Source organism: Pituophis catenifer, unplaced genomic scaffold, assembly GCF_029215685.1.
Source record: "Pituophis catenifer annectens isolate HBS135680 unplaced genomic scaffold, rPitCat1.0.hap2 SCAF_7, whole genome shotgun sequence".
Taxonomy (NCBI): domain Eukaryota; kingdom Metazoa; phylum Chordata; class Lepidosauria; order Squamata; family Colubridae; genus Pituophis; species Pituophis catenifer.
In genome coordinates, this window is record NW_027256887.1 from 62,150,293 (window position 1) to 62,171,456 (window position 21,164).

Here is a 21,164-nt window from a genome sequence, read left to right on the forward strand (position 1 = left end):
AAAAAGTTGAATATTTAAAAATGTTTTCTCTAATCCCTTGAGGAAACGTTGATAGGTTAGGAAAGAGTGTTAGGTCACAGCTGTTTTAGTCTTTATAATCATTTGAAAATTGGTGTGAACTTTTTAGAAAAGGATGTAGCCATTATACAATTGTTAAATCATAATCTGGTTTTTTCAGTTTTGAAGGAACGCTTCTTTATAAAAATACTGCAGATGAGTCATCTTCTATGCTAAATAGTTTAATTCTGAAATGTTAGTTACTTAGACCTAGACTCTTTGGTGCAATCATGTTTTCTAATCGAAATGTAAAAGAAAAGGGCATATGCTCTGAATTCAAATAGTGACATGGCAAAAGAGTCTTGAATCCTGAAACGGAGACTTCATCTGCTTTCTTCCATTGTGCACATCTTCATATAGGCATTGGAAGACTCAGTTTCTTCCCTTTTAGTACTAAAAGAAGAGGAGGAAAAATAGCTCAATAGTAGAAAGCAATGGCCTTTTAATTTCCATATTTTTATGCTATACAAAGAACATTTAATGGTGTCTTTAGCACAAGAAAGTACATCGACTTCTATACAAAGTATGCTAAGGTGAATTGTTTTTTCACCGTAACTACTCAGTCAGTAATATCTAGCGATCCTAGAATGCAAAGATTGGGGTGGGGGACAACAAGGTATAATTAGAAGTTAGTATACTTTTTGCTTGTGATTTGTAAGACATGGTTATGGATATTCCCTCCAAAATCCTGCATGTGCATTATTTTTGTTAAAAGTTATGAATGAAAAAGGACAACTAAGGTGATGGGAAAGCTTCTAGGTTCACAAACTATGATTTCCCTCATACAGAAAATAAATATTCAAATAATCAAAAACAAAATCACTGATTGACAGCTGTCTCAAAAGAAGCTTTTTGGGGGAAGAGGTATTCAAATTTGGAAGCAGAGCCTGCTGTGTGTTTGCTTAGGCCCAGCTGAAACAGGTTTTGACAGTGTTCCCCCAAGGCAGGAATTGTGTCCAAAGTTGGTCTAGAAACCCTGTCCTCTTAAATTGCTCATAATCCAAGAAATAACCCAAACCTGTGACACAGGAGACACAGGAAATAGCATGTCATAATCCATTTTTTTCTTAATCTTTTGGTGATCCTTACCTTTGGTGACATAGAGATAAAAAAAATCACAATAGAAGATCGTCTGTACTACTCCAGAAACAACAGCAATTTGATCAAAGAAGCTTTCTGTGTAATAACGCCAGATCCAGTTGGCAAGATAAAGCGCACGATAAAGGCCCAAAAAGAAAAGGTAATGTGTTGTGATTGTCTCAGCTTCACCTGTTTTGCTAATCATAAAAAGTTGTGGAAGGATAGCCACTGATTCTAGATAAATTGAGAAAGTCCATAGTATCTGAGGAAGAACAGTAAATCCAAAATAAATATCCAAAACATTGACACAAAAAGCTACAAATATGCATAAGCTATTAAATAAGTAGTTTCAGAAAGCTGAGCTCACAAAAATATGGACATCATTGTACTTAAGCAGAAACAAATATCTTACCTCTAAAGGAGTGAATTTGTAGTTTTCTAAAAACGAGAGACCTGTGACAGGAACCAAAAGGAACTCAAGACGGAAAGAATCCTGTTCACTGTCAAAAGTTTTCCGGAATTTTCCATAGATCAGGTACACAGTAGCATAGGCACAAAGTAAGAAAATAACCTACAGAGAAATAGAAATCATTTATGCTACTATCTTCCCTGTTCAAGGGCAGCTTTTCATAATTGGTCAGTGATACTAATCGGACACAGACTGTTAGAAGCTCCAAGATTTAACATCTGATGAAGTGGGCTGCAGTTCCACAAAGCTTTTGGGTCCAATGAAGTAAATTAATCTTGAAGTTTCTACTTGACTGGCTTTCCCCATCTTTATTTAAAATTATTTAACAGTTAAGAGAAATAAATTTCTATAAGTTTTCTGTCAAGCAAATGGAGCAAAGCTTTATAGCATGGAAGCAAGTATTGCTATACAGGTATTACCTAATTATTGGTACCGCAAGTTACATTTATGTAACTTGCAGTACCCCCAGCTATGCACCTCATGTATTGTCTTATCCACCATGCTCAGCGGTAGATAGAATGGTATCATCTTTTTCAGAGATGCATCAGTCCTTATAATTCATGTGGATTTGAAGTATGATGTTTTTGTTTCATGATTCTTATTTCCAGTTTGGCTTGATTTTTTTCTAGTACTGAATAGCTGGTTTTCATGGCTGTTGAATAAACAGCCTCCTCCAACACTTCAAATGTGTCAATCTCTCTCTTGTGCAGAGTCCATCCTTTGTACCTCATAACAGGAATGCTATGTTATGAGTTGGCCATTAAATGACAGTACTACTTAATGGCTTTTTCACAGTAAGCTATAGTTTTAATTCTGTATAATTTTTGATCCAGCCCAAAGTCCCTGAATATTAATGACTGTTTTCACGCCGTCATGCATGCTCTGTGCATTGCAATGAGAGGAGAGTAGCATTTTAAAAAATCTCAGTGAAGATTAGTCCTAGGATGCAGGTGGCTTAATCAGCACTGCTAAGAGAAAGGTATACCTTGTTGCTCTCGTTATTGCCATGGAAAGGGGAATTTCTGCATTACACTAGCTGCTTCCTGAATATGAAGCTTGTCTTCTTTTCAGTCTTTTTTTATATGTCTCTATTCATGCAGGAAAGCATTTCAGTGTATTTTATGAGTTTTATAAGTTTGTGGAGAAATTAAGGATATGGGGACTTTAGCATATCTGAACTTTTGGAAGCTGGGGGACAGGTTCAACTGGTAAATTTGACAATAGGAACGTAGAAATAATTTGCAGCTTCCCACTTTTAATCCGACTACGATGGGATATGAACAGCTGGAGAAAGCAAAAACATCTATGGTACTGAGTCTTTTGGTGCCTGGGTGTTTAATTGTTTAATTGCAGTTGTTAAGTTAGTAAAAGTGAATCTGGCTCACCCATTGACTTTGCTTATCAGAAAGTTACAAAAAGTGATCACATGACTCCAGGACACTGCAACTGTCATAAATACGAGTCAGTTGCCAAGCATCTGAATTTTGATCATATGACCTTGGAGATGCTGCAACAGTCATAAATATGAAAAACAGTCATAAGTCACTTTTTTCAATGCCATTGTAACTTTGAATTGTCACTAAACAAACTGTTGTAAGTCAAGGACTACCTATAGATGAATAATCTAAAATTACAGTGTCTTAATTTGGAAGTGGGAGGGCGAATTATTTAGCTATTACTTACTCAAAATGGGCTACACTTAAAAAATTGCATGACTCAAAACATCTGAATTACTCAATAAATGAATCAACTAGTTTTATTCTCCTGTTTCCTTACCTTCATGATGGTATTGTAAAAGGAGATGAAGGTTGTGAAGAGGTCAAGGTAACGGCTTGTGAAAACAAGTGCAAAGAGGATCTGACTCTTTCCTGAAATACCTGCACATCATGAGATATGAACAACAAATATAAAAGAAACCAAGGAAAGGCTGTTTGAGGCTTTAAGCCTAAAGATGCAGATTACTTAGTTGGCTGCGGGAGGCAGCAACTGATACCTGATTCCACAACTGCCCAAGAGAATCCTCTGAGATCAAAGTACCAGCTTCTGTCATGGAAAGAGACAGTACTGGACATTCACTCAGGCAGTTGAGTAGTCCAGCCCAGGACTCCCAGGTTCACACATTATTCTATTTTGTCTAATGGTTGCAATTGCAAAAGTGTGTTACTTTAAAACAAAACAAAAAAAAAAGCTGTTCTAGGTGAATGAACGCATAGTATTAGGAAAACAGTTCTTTTTGCAAGGTTCAGAAGCTTATTGTTAAGGCCTTTAGAATTCAGAGGAAACTTTTCTTTATAACCTGAAACTAACATTTTCTCTCAGAAATGGAACTTCTGGGATTACAAAACTTCAAATTCCTCTACTGGTTACCCAGATGTTTACATTCCAGATCTGGCAGCCCTGCTCAAAAAAAAAATTAGTATTTTTTTATTGTTCAAATGGCTTTTATAAATAACAGTGTGATTCAGTAATGGAATATTGCGTGTATATTTGTGGATCTCCAGTCTAAATGTGTTTGAATATTAGTAGCTCGGGTTGGTAGTTAGGCTGTCGGTTTAAGCTCTGAGTTTAGTAATTTGGTTGCAAACGTTTCGTCACCATACGAGGAGACATCGTCAGTGCGTTTTGAGTTGTTTTGAGTCAAAACGCACTGATGATGTCTCCACGAATGATGACAAAACATTTGCAATCAAATTGCCAAACTTGGAGCTCAAACCAACAGCCCATCTCTAGTTTAAAGATACCTACATAGATATCTATCTATACAGTATAGATATAAAAATATTTTAAGAGGAAAAATCACTAAACTAATTTATTTAAAAACTTTAGACTAATGTCTACCTAAAGGCAGCAACATCAAACAAATGATGATTTGATACAAATGAATTAAAGTAGCTGAAAATAAATATTAGAATCACTTCTTTTTTTTAGAAGTATAAGACACAGTTGAAGCCATTAAGACTAGTGATTGTCCCATAAAATCTCAGTAACGCTTAGCCAGTTTTTACTACAAACAGACTGGTACTAGCAATCTTTTTTAAAGACAGAAGAATGGTCGAGTAAGAGCTGAGAAAGTTAATCCTTTAGTCTTGCTTTGGGGCAATGATTTCTGGGAAGTTTTCAAAAGCAGTTATTCTTTATATACAACATGTTGAAATAATTGAACCATGCTGCCTTATTTTGGGAGGGTAGGAACTGAATCAGGATAATTTAAAAGTTAATGTTTATCCAAAGAACAGCCTGGGCATATGGTCTTTTGTCACAATGGAATAGTATGCAATTGTAAGGAGGAAGGAATGAAGAGGTATGCTTGATTTGTCTATATAGAGTGTCTCTTTTTTGTATGTACCTCTCCAGCTCTCATTCACATATAAATACACCCAAAATGTCAAATGCTTCTATTCTGTCTGAGAAGGAAATCATTGGATAATTCCAGTGATCCAAAATCTTGTACATTTGTTATTTCCAAAACCAAATACTATTTATAAAAGAGAAAAAGCGTGGATGGATGAATCAGCAAGTTGAAGACAAATTTTCAGACATTGTAATTCAATCATTCAACTGGCTGACAGGTTCTATTTTTCTACATTTCTCACTGTCATTCTGGGGCTGATGAAGAACATTTGAATATTGGTTACAATCCACCCCAATCGGCTACAAAATTTTTATCTTGTTTGGGTGGATTGGGGATACAACACGTCGGTATCTATTAGAAAGTATACTTGAAAATTGTGCCTATAATTTTTAGTCTCAGCCCAACTGAAGCCCACAGGATTGTTTTACCATTCATTCTGAACGTCCCAAAGGTGCTTTTTCAAGAGGTAGCTGGATTTTCTTGTTTTTCTTCTAAAATGTTTCACTTCTCATCCGAGAAGCTTCTTCACCTCTGACAATTAGAGCTCCTTGGATGAGAAGCGAAACATCTTCAAAAAAAAAACAAAACAAAGTCCAGTTGCCTCTTGAAAAAGCACCTTTGGGACAACCATGACCTGGATGGCTGAGAATCTCCATAGACAGTCACTATAAAATTATTGGAAAGTCCCATTAATCTCTCTCCATCCCCCTTTCCATTCATCCAATCCCCCTGGAGGAAAAAAAAGCTTACAACATAGAGGACACTTACTTTGGAGTAATCCACACTAAATTCAATAACAGTAAAATCAGTTTCTAAATGTATGTATACAGCTGAGTTGAGCATATACCTCTATCATTCTTCTGTACAATTGTCAACAATACCAGCATCAGAATGTTTCAGCCCCATTAGCCCATTTATGTGGCAAGGACTTCTCTTTTGTGCATTGATTTGTGTGTGTAAGAGGTGAAGAGAGAGAGCTGGAAAGGACACTAGCACTACATCTGGCTTTATTCATTAGTGGATCTAACTCCACCCCATCATCCGCTAATTTGTTAACCCTCCTTGGATATTCTTTCTCAGACTTCATAAAATGTTCAGCACATAGGATGGGAAAAGAGAGATTCTGGAATACTTCTGGGGAAAAGGGGCTTTTGCCTTTTTATTGCTACTCTGAGTAGATTCTCTTTTTGGAAACAAATTTGAAATTGGCTGGTAGCTTCAGAGAAGTGCTGACATAAAATGATTGGAAATAACAATATGAGCAAAACAAGAAAGGAAAGAAACTTATTGTAGAACATAGAAAAGAGTAGACTCAGTCCCTGAGAAACAATCATTTTATGAGCTAGAGCAGTGTTTTCCAATCCTAGAGACTGGGGAATTGAAGTTCACACATCTTAAAGTCTCAAAGTTTGAAAACACAGAGCTAGAACATAAAAAAGTTCTTACAAATGTTCAAGGTCAACTTATTGTACAGCTAAGGTCTACAAGCAATCTGTTATACTTTAAAATGCCACATTATTCTTTTCTCTCCCTCTACATAGTTATTATGGAGACCTGTTTGGATCTTATTGGGGTTTCTTTCCCATTGTTTTGCCTCAGACACAACTGTGAAGGCCTTAACTAAACTTTTTAAAAATTAAAAGAAGACACCTGGATGGGGGTTGAGAGCACAATAGGGAAATACAAAAACAAGAGGAATACTAATGCTTAATCCATCTTGTATGTACTGTTGTATTTGAAAGAGAAAATGTGTCACAGGTTATCTCTGGGTCTTTGACAGCACAGACATTCTAGTTATTGAACTTGGGGAAACATCACACCTGGTCCTCCATTTTTGCCATCCAAAGCGGAGGTGGGGATGTTAGAAATTCACCACTTCAATACTACATTTAATTTCTGAAATCCACCAAACAAAAGCTGAGGCAGGGTGGAGGATGGGGGAGACAGACAATTAGAGAAGAAATTGAACTGCATGGATATTGGTGGAAACTGGTTACTGCTGATACTTGAACCTGGAATAATCCTTGTCTGCAGCTACAAACATTCTAAATTTCATAGGGATGGTCTTTATGTGGAAGAAATTAAAGATGAATATTCCTATTTATCAGTGCAATTTTTTTCAACAATGGTGACTATGGGGACAAGTAGGCTCTATAAAAACAATGTATGAACTGAGAAATATTTGTCTCTGCTTATTTAACCTCCTGTAGTATTTGTTATCAGATGGGTACACATAAACATCAGAAACTATACAATGTTTGCATTATATAACTTCATAGCACCACTTCTAAACAGATATTTCATTCTCAGAATCAGAAAGGAGACTGCTATGATAGAGTGGGATGGGCATAGAAAGGTTTTTTTCAAGGTCTAAGAAATACTTCTTGTGGCAAAGGATGTAACAGGTGAGAAGAAATCAAGAAAGTTAAGTAACTGGTATGAAGTTGGAGTTTTAGAAACTTTTTTCAGGAATACGTTTTAGGCATCAGTGTCTGAAATTTAACAATTTTTATCTAGACTAATAAAGTTGATATTGTTAAAATGGATTGTAATTAAAAACCTTTATGGTTGCTATCTAAATTCAAGATAGTTTTGTCAAAAAATATAAAAACTCCAATCTATATCGGTTTCCCACAAAATGTCAAAAAAAGTGTGTGTTGCTATAGTAGTAAGATTTATGCCTCAAGTTGCAAACACTGTGAAAACCAGGGGCTGAGGGCAAGAGTCAGAAAGGTGGGCAAATGAGCTATTCTGCCTTCCTTGCTTTCCCTTGGCTAGCCTGCTGCTGTTAAGCATGTTGGAACACAACTTTGTGAGCTGCTCCTCCTGTTGGTTCTGGACCTAATACTGGTAGACAGAAGGGATTCCATCTTCTTGCTTGCCTTAGGCTGCAAAGGCTCTTGACTAAGTCTAAAGTTTCCTAGTCCTCTAAATTGGATTAAATGTGTTTTCTTGCTGCCGCCTCCACTGCAACAAAAACTTCTATCTAGATTGGGATAGGAAGAAATTTAGTTTTCTTCAAGGAATTACTAAGTGCTGCTGAGCTGAATAACTCACTTTCTGATTTCCTTCCCATATTCCTTATTCCATATTTATTCCTCTATGCTATCCCCATATTCCTCTATGCAATGTTATAATAAACATTGTGCTACATATCTAGGATGAATGTGACTCCAGCAGCCTAAGGCTAAATCCCAAAATCTGACACTGTGGTCCATTTGTGTTCAAGTAACAAACTTCTGACTGGCCTGCCATTCTATATGGCTTTCTCATCAGTTTCAGCAAGATAGAGAAGAGAATAATGATAATAGAAATAATAATACCTACCAGAACATGACTTTGATCTCCAGATTTTCACTATCAAAATGATCATAGCTAAGAGATGAGAGATATCTCCAAGGATCCGAAATACATTCATGATGGCCCAAGAATGTCCCTACAGGAATCTGAAGAAAAGCAAGTTAATGTAAATTGAAAAGGAAGATGTCGATTCTCCACACTCAAAGCTTGGGGAAAGGTGCTGCTCCTCCTCTTTGTCAGCTTCCTGCTTAATGGTCCCTTTTCATTAAATTTCTTTGGCTATGCTTGTTTCTAGGTGACGAACTTTCTCACAGCAGAAATCTTCAGAAATACTGTGCATGGAAGTTTGAAATTAAAACTTGGTTGTACTCTGCACAGAGTAAAAGAAATTCCTTTTACACTTCTTCTCTAGAAAGTTTCTGCCTTCTCTGAAACTGATCAGCTCCTCTCGACCAAGTAATGGAAGAACATTAGAGAACAGCCTCAGTGCAGACACTGGGTGACGTGGCGTAGATGCTGTTTGTACAGAGAGGATGGTGGAGGGAGGCGGGAGCAGCCGCTAAGCCAAGTTAGCTAAACTTTCTCTTGCATCCCTTGACTTCTCAAGTTACAGCTTGAAATGTCCTTAAAGGGAAAAAGACAGGGAGGAGGCAGAGTCTTTCTAACTGAGGCGGGGGGACGACGACGACACGACAATCACTATTCAAATGGGTGCAGATTCTGGAGATGATGAAGGGCCCACCATTAATAACAACTCTTACTTGAGGTCATGGTGGGGCTCTGTGCAGGGTCATATTCCCTTCAGTGTTCACTATTCTGTGCAGATTTCTTTAGTCTTTTGCAAAGAGATTTAGAAGTCAATGGATGCCTTCCAATTGTTAAACAAGTTTTCTTTATAATGTTCCAGGTTCATCCAGAACTATTTACTCCACCCATGCAAGCTGGGATTCTTGTGGCATTTGAAACTCCCATCTCCTCTAATGGGAGATCCTTTATATGATGGACTAAGCCACTGGTATAGTGGCAGTGCGACTAGACAGTGATAGTCCAGGTTCCCTTTATTTGGGAATAGTCAAGCTTTCCAGGATGAAACCTTTATTTGGAGTCATATTTTCCCCTTTCCCACCACCATTTCTTGACCTGAATATGGATTCCTTCTCCCACATCTACAGCTTTTTGGGTGCACAGTTAAGGAACTGCTGAGGATCTGGAAAGAGTGCAGAGAAGAATGAAAGAAGCTTACAAGCTAAATCTCATAAAGAATAGTTAAATGAACTTGATGTGTTTAAACTAAAGAAGAGAAGGCTAAGGGTTAGAAGTGTAGCATTTGACTGCATGAAGGTATATTAGAGGGCAGAGGGTGAGGACTCTCCATTGCAGTGGTAACCAACCAGTGGTCCATGGATCACTAGTGTTCTGTGAGAAAATTTTGGTGGTCCACAGAAAAATTATTTGCATTTTTTATATTGCACTATTATTTATCTTTTTAAAAAATTCATATTAGTGGTCCGCGGGATTTAAATTATGAATTTAGTGGTCCCTGAGGTCCAAAAGGTTGGTGACTGCTACTCCATAGCACCTGAAGGTAAAACAACATCCAATGGTGGTAGCTTTATAGTGAGATCTAAATTTAAATTGGTGTTTCTCAACCTTGGCAGCTTGAGAATGTGTGCAATCATGCTGGATGGAGCATTATGGAAGCTGAGGTCCACATTCCTTCAAGTTCACAAGGTTGAGAAACACTGATTTGAAGCAAAGAGGAACTATAAGAATTCCTGACGTAAGAATTCAGAGGCAGTGAAACAGCCTGTCTCCTGAAGTTCTATCCCAAGAAAAGATTGGACAGCCATTTGTCTAGGATGGTATGAGGATTCTTGCATCTGTCAGGGAGTTGGATTACTTCCAATCCCATGATTCAGAATATTAATGAGTGCAACCCAACCCAACCCATTGTAGAAAGTAATGGCACCCATGAATAATCCAAAATACGCAAATAAATTAAAAAACAAAAGAACTTTAAATTTAAAATGGCTCTTAATAATATTGGGTGGAGGGTGCTGAAAAATAAAGTAGGCTTCCAAAAGATTGGTTGGTAGAGCAGAGCAGAGTAAAATTCTTTATTGGCCAAGTGTGATTGGACACACAAAGAATTTGTCTCCGGTGCATAAACTCCCAGTGTACTTAAAACAACAAGTGATAGTTCATAGATCATAAATCATAGTTACAATCATTAATCATAAGATACAAACAACAAGTGATAAATCATAAAGTACCAATGGAAGAAGGTAGTAGGAAAGATGAGAAGATGAGAAATTAGAAAATGAGAAGGATAATAGCAATACAGCCTTACTACATGGGTAAATATCTTTAGGCCTAAAAATCAGTGCTGTGAGAATTGGGTGTCCAATTGGGCACAAAGGGAAAACATGTCCATGCAATGTTTAAACTTTGGAATTCAAAGAAAAGGTGATAATCACCTTCTCAGATGGGCTTTAAAGAAAGTTGTGAAACTATTGTGAAAACAGAACATTCAGACCAGCTCAGGACATCAATTAATACACACACACACACACACACACACACACACACAGATATATATAGATATATCTATCTATCTATCTATCTATCTATCTATCTATCTATCTATCTATATATATATATATATATATATATACACTTTATAGTAGTACTAGCATGTGTCATGTGAACAGAGCAATATTGAAGTATGAGCAACTCCTGATGGATTAGGGAAAATGCCTGTTTACCAGATCTCTGAACCAGGTGTTTTCCCAATTGTTTGATGAGTTCTTTATAAACTGATCTGACATCCCCACCATTACCCATCAACTGATTATTTTGTTTACAGAACCACAGTATGTACCTTGCTTACAATACATTTATCTGCTCTTCTTAACCATCAGTTATACTCTCCAGCTTACTCAGGCTCCTGTTCTTATTGAATTTTCTCTTGTCATATAAAGTATTGGCACCCTCTGTTCACTGATCAGGATCACACTTCACAACAGTGAACTCCTGAGATAAGCAAGCAACCCCACCTGCAAAAAGCAAACCTCTTTAGAGGCAGGAACTATGAAGAGAACAATACTCTCCTCCTAGTCTCATTGTTTGAGGGTAGCAGCCCTCTGCCTAAAAGTAGGATCTGCCTTTCCTTTGATGCAGTATGATTATATTTAGGTTCTTAATGTTGGAAATATTTCATTTGCACTTACTCTTCAGTACCTCATAACTTATTGTGCACGAGAGGCAGTGGGTGTAGACAGATATACTGTAGATTTACTTCATTACCCTTTTTATTTTTATTTGCTGTCTGTTAAATTGTTAAGCCCAATACCTTTCCTATAAAATAGGAAGTAGCTATGAGAAAATGCTATTTTATTAATGTGCCCACCTGCCTAGCAAAAGAAGACAGGTGCTGAGAAATTACCTTTTGAAGTCATATATGAAGTCAGAGCCTGGAACCATGCGTCCCAGATTAATTCTGCCTGACTAACCTATATCATACAGAGTGTCTGATAAAGGTCCTCACCTATCATGCATTCTCTGTGAGAGCTCCCCTCTTTTGGAATACCTGCCCTCCATGATGAGGATGGCTTTCACCGTCATATTTTTTCTGGAAGACGAGCCTTCTAGAATGCTTTGGGATTGATTGTGAAGTCATTAGTAGTCTGCTAGTTTCTTATTATTTTTGTTGTTTTGTTATTTATTATTATTGTATTTCATCATTGGTATCTATGGTATATGGCCCTGGAATCCATTAAGATTGAGATGGAAGAATCTATCAGATAGATAGATTGTTGTGTTGAAAGCCAAATGGATCAAAATTGTTAGGGATCCCCACTGTACATAATAATACCATGGCTCTTTACACACACACACACACACACACACACACACACACACACACACACACACACCTTACATACACACGTTTTGTGGCTGTACAATACATTATTGATATCATCAGATATTATGGTTGAAACGGGCTTTTTTGTTCCTGTTGTATGAGCAATTCTTTTAAAGTACGGCAGTCATACTCTCAAAAAGTCCATGCTATTCTCTTTATAAGAACTCTCTTGTTCAACACATTGTTACTTTGCCCAAATTTCAACCCACTTCTCACTTAATTTGTGAGCATGGAGCTTTCTAATACAGAATTGTCTGTTTACAATGTTGAGTGCTGACCTGATAGCAGTATATATTAAAGGATGGAAACACCTGGGCATCACAGGCAAAACACTCTAGATGAAAGATGAGTGTGCTAGTCTCTTTTTATCTTTTTAAGAGTTTATTCTGAAGGCTGCATCTCATCACTCTACTTGTATTGCAGATTATTTTAGACCCTGGAATTTAAGATTTTATGAAGGTGGTTTTCTTTGGAAAACCATGTGTATTCCTTAGCTATAAGCAAAATTCTGCCATTCTCCCTCTCTCCCCCCACTCTCTTCATTCACTCATTCCTCTATTGTTTTTTCGTATCATGTATTTCATCTGACAACTGAAGGCAGTCTATATGAAAACAGGCTGCTGCCTCCAACTAGACATGTTTTTAAAAGTTATAAAAAAAGAATGTTGTTACTTATACCACAGCTCTCATGACCTTAGTATGCCATTACCAATGCAGATACTGAACTTATATCTTTTATTGTCAATTTTTACTTAATTGGGCTTTGGAATACAAGCTTGCCAGTTATCCTCAGGAACCCTAGGGCAATTTCTTTTCTGTTACCATTAGTGCAACCACATAAACTTCAATTGACCATGCTCATCAGGAGGGCCATGCTGTTGCCACATGCTCTCTCATAAGGACCTAATTATTGTCTGGTCCTCAGATCATATGTGACAAGGAGACTGTGGACAATAGTGTAGTTTGAAGGCGAAAAAAACTAGATTACAGGAATGATAATGATGCAGGGGGATCAGAGAGGCCTGAGGTTTGGGGGTTTGAAGATTGCTCAGGGGCCTTTTTGAATAAATCCAGAACATAGTATTTTATTGTCAAAAGTTCTGTAGAGTTAAAATTATTTTTCTTATCCAGAAGAGTATTCCATTTTCAAAGTTTTGTTATTTATTGCTCTTTGCAAAAACAGAAATTCAATAAAACATGTGAAACGAAATTCAGTTTCTCATCTTCTGAGGAAGGCAGAAAATGCATAAAGCCATTCAGAAAAGGAAATACACATTCCCGTTTTGGGAAATGTGTATCTGTGATCTCTCAATAACCCTTGGTGGCTTTCATGATGTAAAGAGACATAAGGTTACTAGAAAACATAAGGCCAATGTGGAAAGTCAAAGTAGTTCAAAAATCTTTCACACAAATACAGGAGTTTAAAATCCTTCACACAATCCAGTAAAAGAACAAAGAACACAGAATTATTTTCTCAGAATTCTTATTTTTTAAAAATTCAGCAGCACAATTTGCTATTTGCTGTAAATGTCAGTTTCAACTCAAGTTGCTAATGGCTTGTTTGGATCTACAATTTTAAGACTTGAGGAGCCAACAAAATGCATCATTCTGTGTGGGGAGAAAAATAAATATTTTAAGTGGGTGCTGTCCTCTTGACATATTAAGAAATATGGGTCCAGCCCTAACTAGTGGAGCTAGAAAATATACAATCTAAGGCCTTAAAGATGCAAACAACCCCTCCAATGATGCCAACAAACGGTATATTTTTTAATGATAGAAGGAAAATATCACACATACACACATAATTTATTACATAATTGCCAATTAACTTATCCTGGTTTCATATCGATTGAATTTACCCTGGCTCTGCCCACATTCTTTATCTGGCCTCACTTAGGTTTTTTTGGAGTGTGAGTCTCAGCTTATCTATCAAAGTCCAAAAGTGATGCACCCCTGCCTTAAAACCCCTGAATGATGAGCAGGTGCTTAGAGTGACACAACATTCCCTTGCCAAGGAAATTATCTCTCCCCCCGCAAATATGGAGCACCTCCTCTGGCTGACCTAGACTAGAGTGAGAATTTGCCCTGCAATGGGTGCCACAGTAGCCTAGCTCAAAAGGAAGATGAGTGAGTAGGGGCCCATCTCTTTCCCTTCAAAGCAACCTTGTGCTGCTGCCCTTTTCATGCCATGTTCTTCAGGCTGAGGAGAAGGCAGAGGAGGAGGCAACCAAGCATGAGCGATCCAAAGGCTCTGATTGTGACATCCATGTGCCATCAAATGGCTGAGGGAGGATGTGGGTGAAGACAGGCTTGAAAGAAGGGGGTAGAGTTTCCAAATTTGGAATAACTGAGAAAGAAAAAGTTGGCACATGAAGTGGGAACAATTAAAAATAAACCTTCCCCCACCTCCTCTCGCTGCAAAATAAGCTTGAAGAGCCTCACTCCAGGTGTCTCCCTGTCTCCTAAAATAACCCAGAATGCTGCTACTGTCTCTCTCTTTTTCTCTGTGATGCTTTCCTCCCCATCTCAACGAGTGCCTTGAGTTTCCATGGTGACTGCAAGCCATGTCGCTAGGGTGACAAGAAAGAAAAATATTTAAAAAATCAAAAAGAGGTATTTTTCGGGTGATTTTTTTTTAACTTGAGGGATTTGTTTATTCTTTTTTATCAAGATGAGGCCTAGTCATTTTCAATCCCTTTTCCAACTGAGTACCTTCTAGAAGTCAACGGCCACTCTGCCTAAGGATCTAACACCCCTAATGATATTATGCTGAGGAAGACATTCTTTTTCCTAAGACCTCTTCTCCATCATAACTGCTTACCTACACATAGAGTATGTAAGAATATCTTGCAGGAGATGCCTGATTCCTCTTTCACACCAGCAGTAGTAGGCCATGCTCCTTAAAAGTTCTCCCACATGGCATGTTGATCTCAGAGTTGGTTTTGATTAGAGTGGTTTAGAAGCCCAATCAAATAAATAAATAATCCAATCCTTATTTTTATTGATATAAAGTTCCTGCATACTGTATGCCCCTTCAAAGTCTGAAGGCATGGGCAAGAAAGTTGGGAATTGCAAAACATGGGTCTGAGTCTTGAATTAGGGCCTCCAAGTATGGAGCTTTGCTTTATGTATTTATGGCAATATTTATATTCCTCAGTCTTTTGCACAATTCTAGGTTGCTCACAACAATATAAAACAGTGGAACTATTGGAGAGAAACACAACAGTAATTTTAAAAAATGAAAGCAATGTGATAAAAACAACACACTTATACACAGAAAGCCTTCCTCTGAAGAACTTCATTAACCTCCTAAATTTTTTAGAGAAAGCTACTGCAAACGACCGCCTAGATCCTCTGAGTCCTCTTCAACATCAAAAGTGTCAATTCTCTTTCTATCCTGCTTCTTTACATTCTAACATTAATATCCATAAAGTATTACGGGGAATAGCATTACTTGCATTATTCTGATCTTTGTAGGTATAGACAGATAACAACAATTGATCTTTTGGTTCAAAGCCTCAAGGTTTTCATGGCTGTTCAACTCTTAAGCGCTATTTGGAGGTTTTTTTGACTACCTAAAGGTAAAGGTGAAGGTTCCCCTTGTACATATGTGCTAGTCGTTCCCGACTCTAGGGGGCGGTGCTCATCTCCATTTCAAAGCCGAAGCTGTCTGAAGACGTCTCCGTGGTCATGTGGCCGGCATGACTAAACGCCAAAGGCACATGGAATGCTGTTACCTTCTCACCAAAGGTGGTCCCTATTTTTCTACTTGCATTTTTTACGTGCTTTCAAACTGCTAGGTTGGCAGAAGCTGGGACAAGTAATGGGAGCTCACCCCGTTACGCGGCACTAGGGATTTGAACCACTGAACTGCTGACCTTTCAATCGACAAGCTTCTTCCATTTGTCTGCTGGGGCCTGAAAACTAACTGAAAATGGAAAAGTATTAAGGAGATGGAGAATGGAGTTTTTAGATAGGCCCTAATTTTAGAGGCCTCTCTAAAATTTTGTCTAAGTATTGGGGGTGGAGGGGTGGTGATGGTGGTGAGAATCAACACATTCCTGATTAAATAGTTTACATGGCATGGAGATTTTCTTTACCCTTAGACAAGACCAGGATTCATCAGGGCTAACTCTAATCTGCCTCTGTGTGGACTACAGAATCAGCAGACTATGCATTGTATCCCATGCCCATGTTGTGTGAACAAGACCAATGGAAACCAGAGACTTGAGATAAAAATCCAAGTAGAATTTTATAGCTCAAAGACAACATCAGTGAGTAAGCAATCCCTATTGAAATAATAAAAATAGCTTGGGGTAACAGTACATTTACAATTGAACTCCATCGAAAAGATCCATAAACTTGTATGATTATTTAAGTGTTCTGTGTTTCAGCCAGATTCCCTCTTCTATATTAGCTACACATATAACAGAACCTCCCAATCTATATTCCTTCCTTCCTTCCTTCCTTCCTTCCTTCCTTCCTTCCTTCCTTCCTTCCTTCCTTCCTTCCTTCCTTCCCTTCCCTTCCCTTCCCTTCCCTCCCTCCTTCCCTCTTTCTCCCTCCCTCCCTCCCTTTCTTTTTCTTTCTCTTTCATGTCAAAGATAAATATCATCCATCTCACTCTCAGTGTGACTTTGATGTAGGTTCATATGGATTATATGGATTAACTTGTTCTTAAGCCATTTAGGCTGTAACTAAAGTAATAATTTTCACTTCAGAGTGAGTTTGGATATGAATGAGAAGTCAATAAATCCATAAGGACTCTTGATTACTGTGTGACAAATTGATGCAAGCTCATGGGATTCAACAGTATCTCCCAGAGTGTCTAATCAATTGGCAATGTTTGAACAGAGTAAATCTTATATTTTCTTTCTTGATACGTATTCAGAATTTAAGCTTTCTCACTTACGCTTTTGCCCAGTTGAAGTTGTCCTGTATTTTGAGTGTAAGGTCCTTAAGAAAAAGGGTCTGTTAAAAGTTAATTTTTTAACCAATACTAGAGGATTTTCAGCAATGAGAAACATCGTTCTATTGGATAAAGTAACAGACAGACTTTGCTTTGCTAAGAGGCTGGTTTCCCACTGATTTTAGCTGTTCCTAAGTCTGAGTGTTTGCTCTTCTTCTGTTTCTCCTATTAAATCAGAAAGCCAAGATGTTTTCTCTCTGGCCATTTTCTTCGCATCTTCTGCGTATGTTCTGAAAACAAGGTGCTATTCATATAACATTGATTAAATAGCTTGTATTCATTTTATATGTTATTCTATTGCACACGGTCATATTTTTCATGCCTTCAAACCTCAGAAACAGTTTTAATCTAACTCACCTTTATCACTCTCATTAAAATACTGGGAATAAGTCCTTAAATTTGTAGTTAAAACTTTTTCACTAAAGACTGAAGGAAACTCACCTAGTGCTGTAACACTTGTTAATCCAAGGCTTCCTAATTTTTGAAAAGCAGTTACAAGCAATATCTAAAAATGATTGAAAAAGGAAGTAAGTATCTGAACCCAGTGGTTTTTTTTAAGCTGCCGACTGCAGTTTCAGCAAGATAATTATTTCCTCATCTCCCAGAGCTCTAAATCCCCTATTTGCAATTTCCTCACAAAGAGCAACTGTATGGAGACTTGCGGGTAATCTCAAGTATTCTTCTTGTCTGGAGAGGAATTACAATCTACTCACCTGTTCTTCATTCTACCAGTCATCATAATTTTTCTCCAGAAATGTCAGGACTGGAAACTTTGAAACAACAGGTATATGGGAATTACGTTCCTTTGTTGTCTATTTTCCTTTTCCAAACCAAATCAATTTTTAATGTTTTCATATGTAATATATTATATGTAATATAATATTATTTTTTTATTTTTTATTTTTATTATTCATATTTCTATGCCGCCCACTCTCCGAGGACTCTGGGCGGCTTATACCAAAGACAGTATACTAAATAGCATATTGCCCCCAACAATCTGGGTCCTCATTTTACCCACCTTGTAAGGATGGAAGGCTGAGTCAACCTTGAGCCGGTGAGATTTGATCTGCTGATCTGCTGAAGTAGCAGTCAGCTGAAGTAGCTGCAGTACTGCACTCTAACCACTGCGCCACCTCGGCTCTTAATATGTATGATGCAATATTTCTCCCTAAAATGTCACTCCTGTACATGCCTGCATGGTTGCGCTGCTATCTTTCATATTGCTAGAATTTTCAAAAGGTTATCTTGTCCTGCTGCTTTTGTATTCAGTATTTCTGGAGAGAAAATCTCTCGCTCCCTCGCTCCCTCTCTCCATCTGCCACCCAATTCCAGTTGGGATGTCCCAAGTGGTTTTTAATTCTTCCTCAAGTCAAAGTTAAAAATAAAAAAATCCCAACTGAAAATGCTAGAATATAAGAAGAGTTATCCTGAATTGTGGTAGCCCCTCAGAAAATCCTTGGAAAGAAGGGATCAGTTGGGAGGGAAAGTCATCCCATTTTCTGTAACTTTGACAGACTGGTTCCACTCATTCTAACTGACTTATTCTGCATTCCATTTCTCATAGTGATAGATTTCATTCCCATTATTAAGATAAAAATGTATATTGTTTTCTATATAAAAGTATTTCAAAGTGCTTTACCAAATATAAAATAAGTTAATGATATACATACATATAATAAAAAGCAAGGGAGAAATAAATAAAATAAAATTTATACAGAAAAGTCTTAATTAATTCAAGGTTGATTCAGCCTTCCATCCTTCCGAGGTAGGTAAAATGAGGACCCGGTTTGTGGGGGCAATAAACTGACTTTGTATAAAATAGAACACCGCTTGGGGCGGTGGAAGCCCTACTAAGCAGGTATATACAAAAGTATGAAGGCTATTGCTTAATGCTTGTAAGCCGCCCTGAGTCTCCGGAGAAGGGCGGCATATAAATTGAACTAATAAATAAATAATAAATTAATTAATTAAAAAGATAGTTTAAAACTGTTGTTTAAACCAGGGATCCCAAACCCCTGGGGCATGGACCAGCACTGGGCCGTGGCCTGCCAGGAACCAGGCCACACAAGTGAATAAAGCCCCATCTGCACACGTGCAGGATCCAGTTAGTGCGTGAAACCATCTCCCCTCTCCCCATGGTCCATGGAAAAACCGCCCTCCACAGTACCCGCGCCTGAAGTCCAAAAGATTGGGGGCTGCTGATTTAAATGGCTCTTCTGTCTTGGGAGGAGAGATCATATGAGGCAAATATATACATCAGATTAATATCAGCTTGCCTTTTCTGACTATCCAATGCTCATTCACTCCCTGAAGGTACTTTGTGCTTTGAGAAAGGACTCTCTTCAAACTCCATGGGCATACAAGTTGGCTTTAAACCTAAATGGCAGTGGTTCATTAATAAAAAGTGTCTAGAGACTAGGTAACATCACTGAGCACATAATAGTTAATTTCAACAATCAGTGCCAGTCTTCCCCAACTTGGTCCCCTCCAAGTATTTTCCGATTTAATTCCAATATTCCTTACTGTTATTATTGAGGAAGCTGTTTTACCATATGCTGAACAGAAGTTAGATTAATTTTTTTTAAAAAAATACATAAAATTGATTGAAACAGAATACCAACCTTCATGTTCAGTTAATTATATATCAAGTAGCAGTATGTGGCATTCATATTATCATTTTAGCAGTGGAAGAGATCGACGTGTATTAACTGAAGTTACAGCTATCAACTGCTTAGATGGTGGTGTGAATGAATGCTTTATATTTTCCCAGTTGTAATTCTTTAATTCTGATTTAAGTTGAGTCAGCTTAATATTATGGAAAGGTCTTGGCAAGGAACAAGGAGAAACTTCAATCATCGTGTCACCTTTTAAATGTGACAGAATACCACAAAGAAATTACTAGGAGAAAATGTGTACACCAAAATGTAGAGCTTTTAACTGCAGACTTGATATGGCCTTCAAGGCTCCTCTTCCAGCCTCCTGAGAACTGAGCAGAAGTTCATTATTTTCCCCCTTCTCCACATCATTCCTGGAACCTTCAGCTTTTTATATTTTTTCTTGCAAGCCAGATTGATCCATATTTTTCTGTTTTTACAGTGTGAACAGAATTTGACACTGGAGGTTTGGCCTTTTTTCTAATCATAGATCCTGAGGGGTGAGATTTGCAGTGAGGAAAGTTTGGAGGAAGGGGAATCAAATTCTCTGGGAAGCAATTTATCCTGAAAATAACCCTCATCCCTACCCTCACTTTATTCTTTAGAAAAGTAAGTTCTGAAAACTGTCCTTAACCCCAATAAGAATTTAGCTACTTATTATCTCAGGCTGGAAAGTGGCATCAACTTCAGCTTGGGACAGGTTGATGAAAAGATTATTTTTCTACTTTTCCAAGGAGCTACTCGTTCTTCATTTCTACACCTCCCCCATCCCCACAACATTAGCAGCAGGAAAGGTTGGCGGAATGGGACTATTTTGGGGAACGTCTCCTTAGCAACGGCTGCTGCCACCGTCTGTGGTGGTTTATCCATAGGTGCTAAAATATTCTATGCTTCTTAATAAAGAAAGCAGCTGGTAAAAGCAAAGTTGGAGGTAGGAGGGATTGTCTACCCGACCACTTTGCCCAGTAGCTTCAAACCTTGGAGCTTGGAATTCTAACAGAAAACCTTTGCTTAAAAACAAGTATAATGTAGAGTATGAATGATGTTTTAAGACAGAATTTGTTTTGGCAATAGTTTCATTAAGGTCTTCTTCAGGAAGAAGACACATAGCCTCCTACTGGGGAAAAGTCTCAGTTTTGTATTTACAATCCGAGTGGTTATAACCCCAATAGCAAGTTATAGGTGATTTTTTTTTAAAAAAAGCTTCTTTATGTCTATGGAGATTCTCAGTCATCCAGGTCAGGGGTCTTCAACCTTGGCAACTTTAAGACTTGTGGACTTCAACTCCCAGAATTCCTCAGCCAAAGTCCACAAGTCTTAAAGTCCCAACAAAGCTGGCTGAGGAATTCTGGGAGTTG

At 37.8% G+C, this 21,164-nt stretch overlaps 1 protein-coding gene across 1 annotated transcript; it reads right to left on the reverse strand.

Annotated features, from left to right (window-relative positions):
* Positions 1-202: 202 nt before the first annotated feature.
* Positions 203-8,376, reverse strand: KDELR3 (KDEL endoplasmic reticulum protein retention receptor 3). Its single transcript, XM_070947221.1, has 5 exons — positions 8,286-8,376; positions 3,383-3,483; positions 1,550-1,708; positions 1,147-1,399; positions 203-450 (listed from the first exon to the last, which is right to left on the reverse strand). The coding sequence occupies exons 1-5, from the start codon at positions 8,374-8,376 to the stop codon at positions 410-412; spliced, it is 645 nt and encodes a 214-aa protein (XP_070803322.1). The 3' UTR covers positions 203-409.
* Between the last annotated feature and the right edge of the window lie 12,788 nt (positions 8,377-21,164).

Coding starts and splice junctions, on each gene's coding strand:
- KDELR3 (XM_070947221.1), bottom strand. CDS start 8,376: ATGAATGTATTTCGGATCCTTGGAGATATCTCTCATCTCTTAGCTATG. Junction 3,484..8,285: donor GAGATCAAAGTCATGTTCTG/GTAGGTATTATT, acceptor CATGATGTGCAG/GTATTTCAGGAAAGAGTCAG. Junction 1,400..1,549: donor ACAAATTCACTCCTTTAGAG/GTAAGATATTTG, acceptor GTTCTTCCTCAG/ATACTATGGACTTTCTCAAT.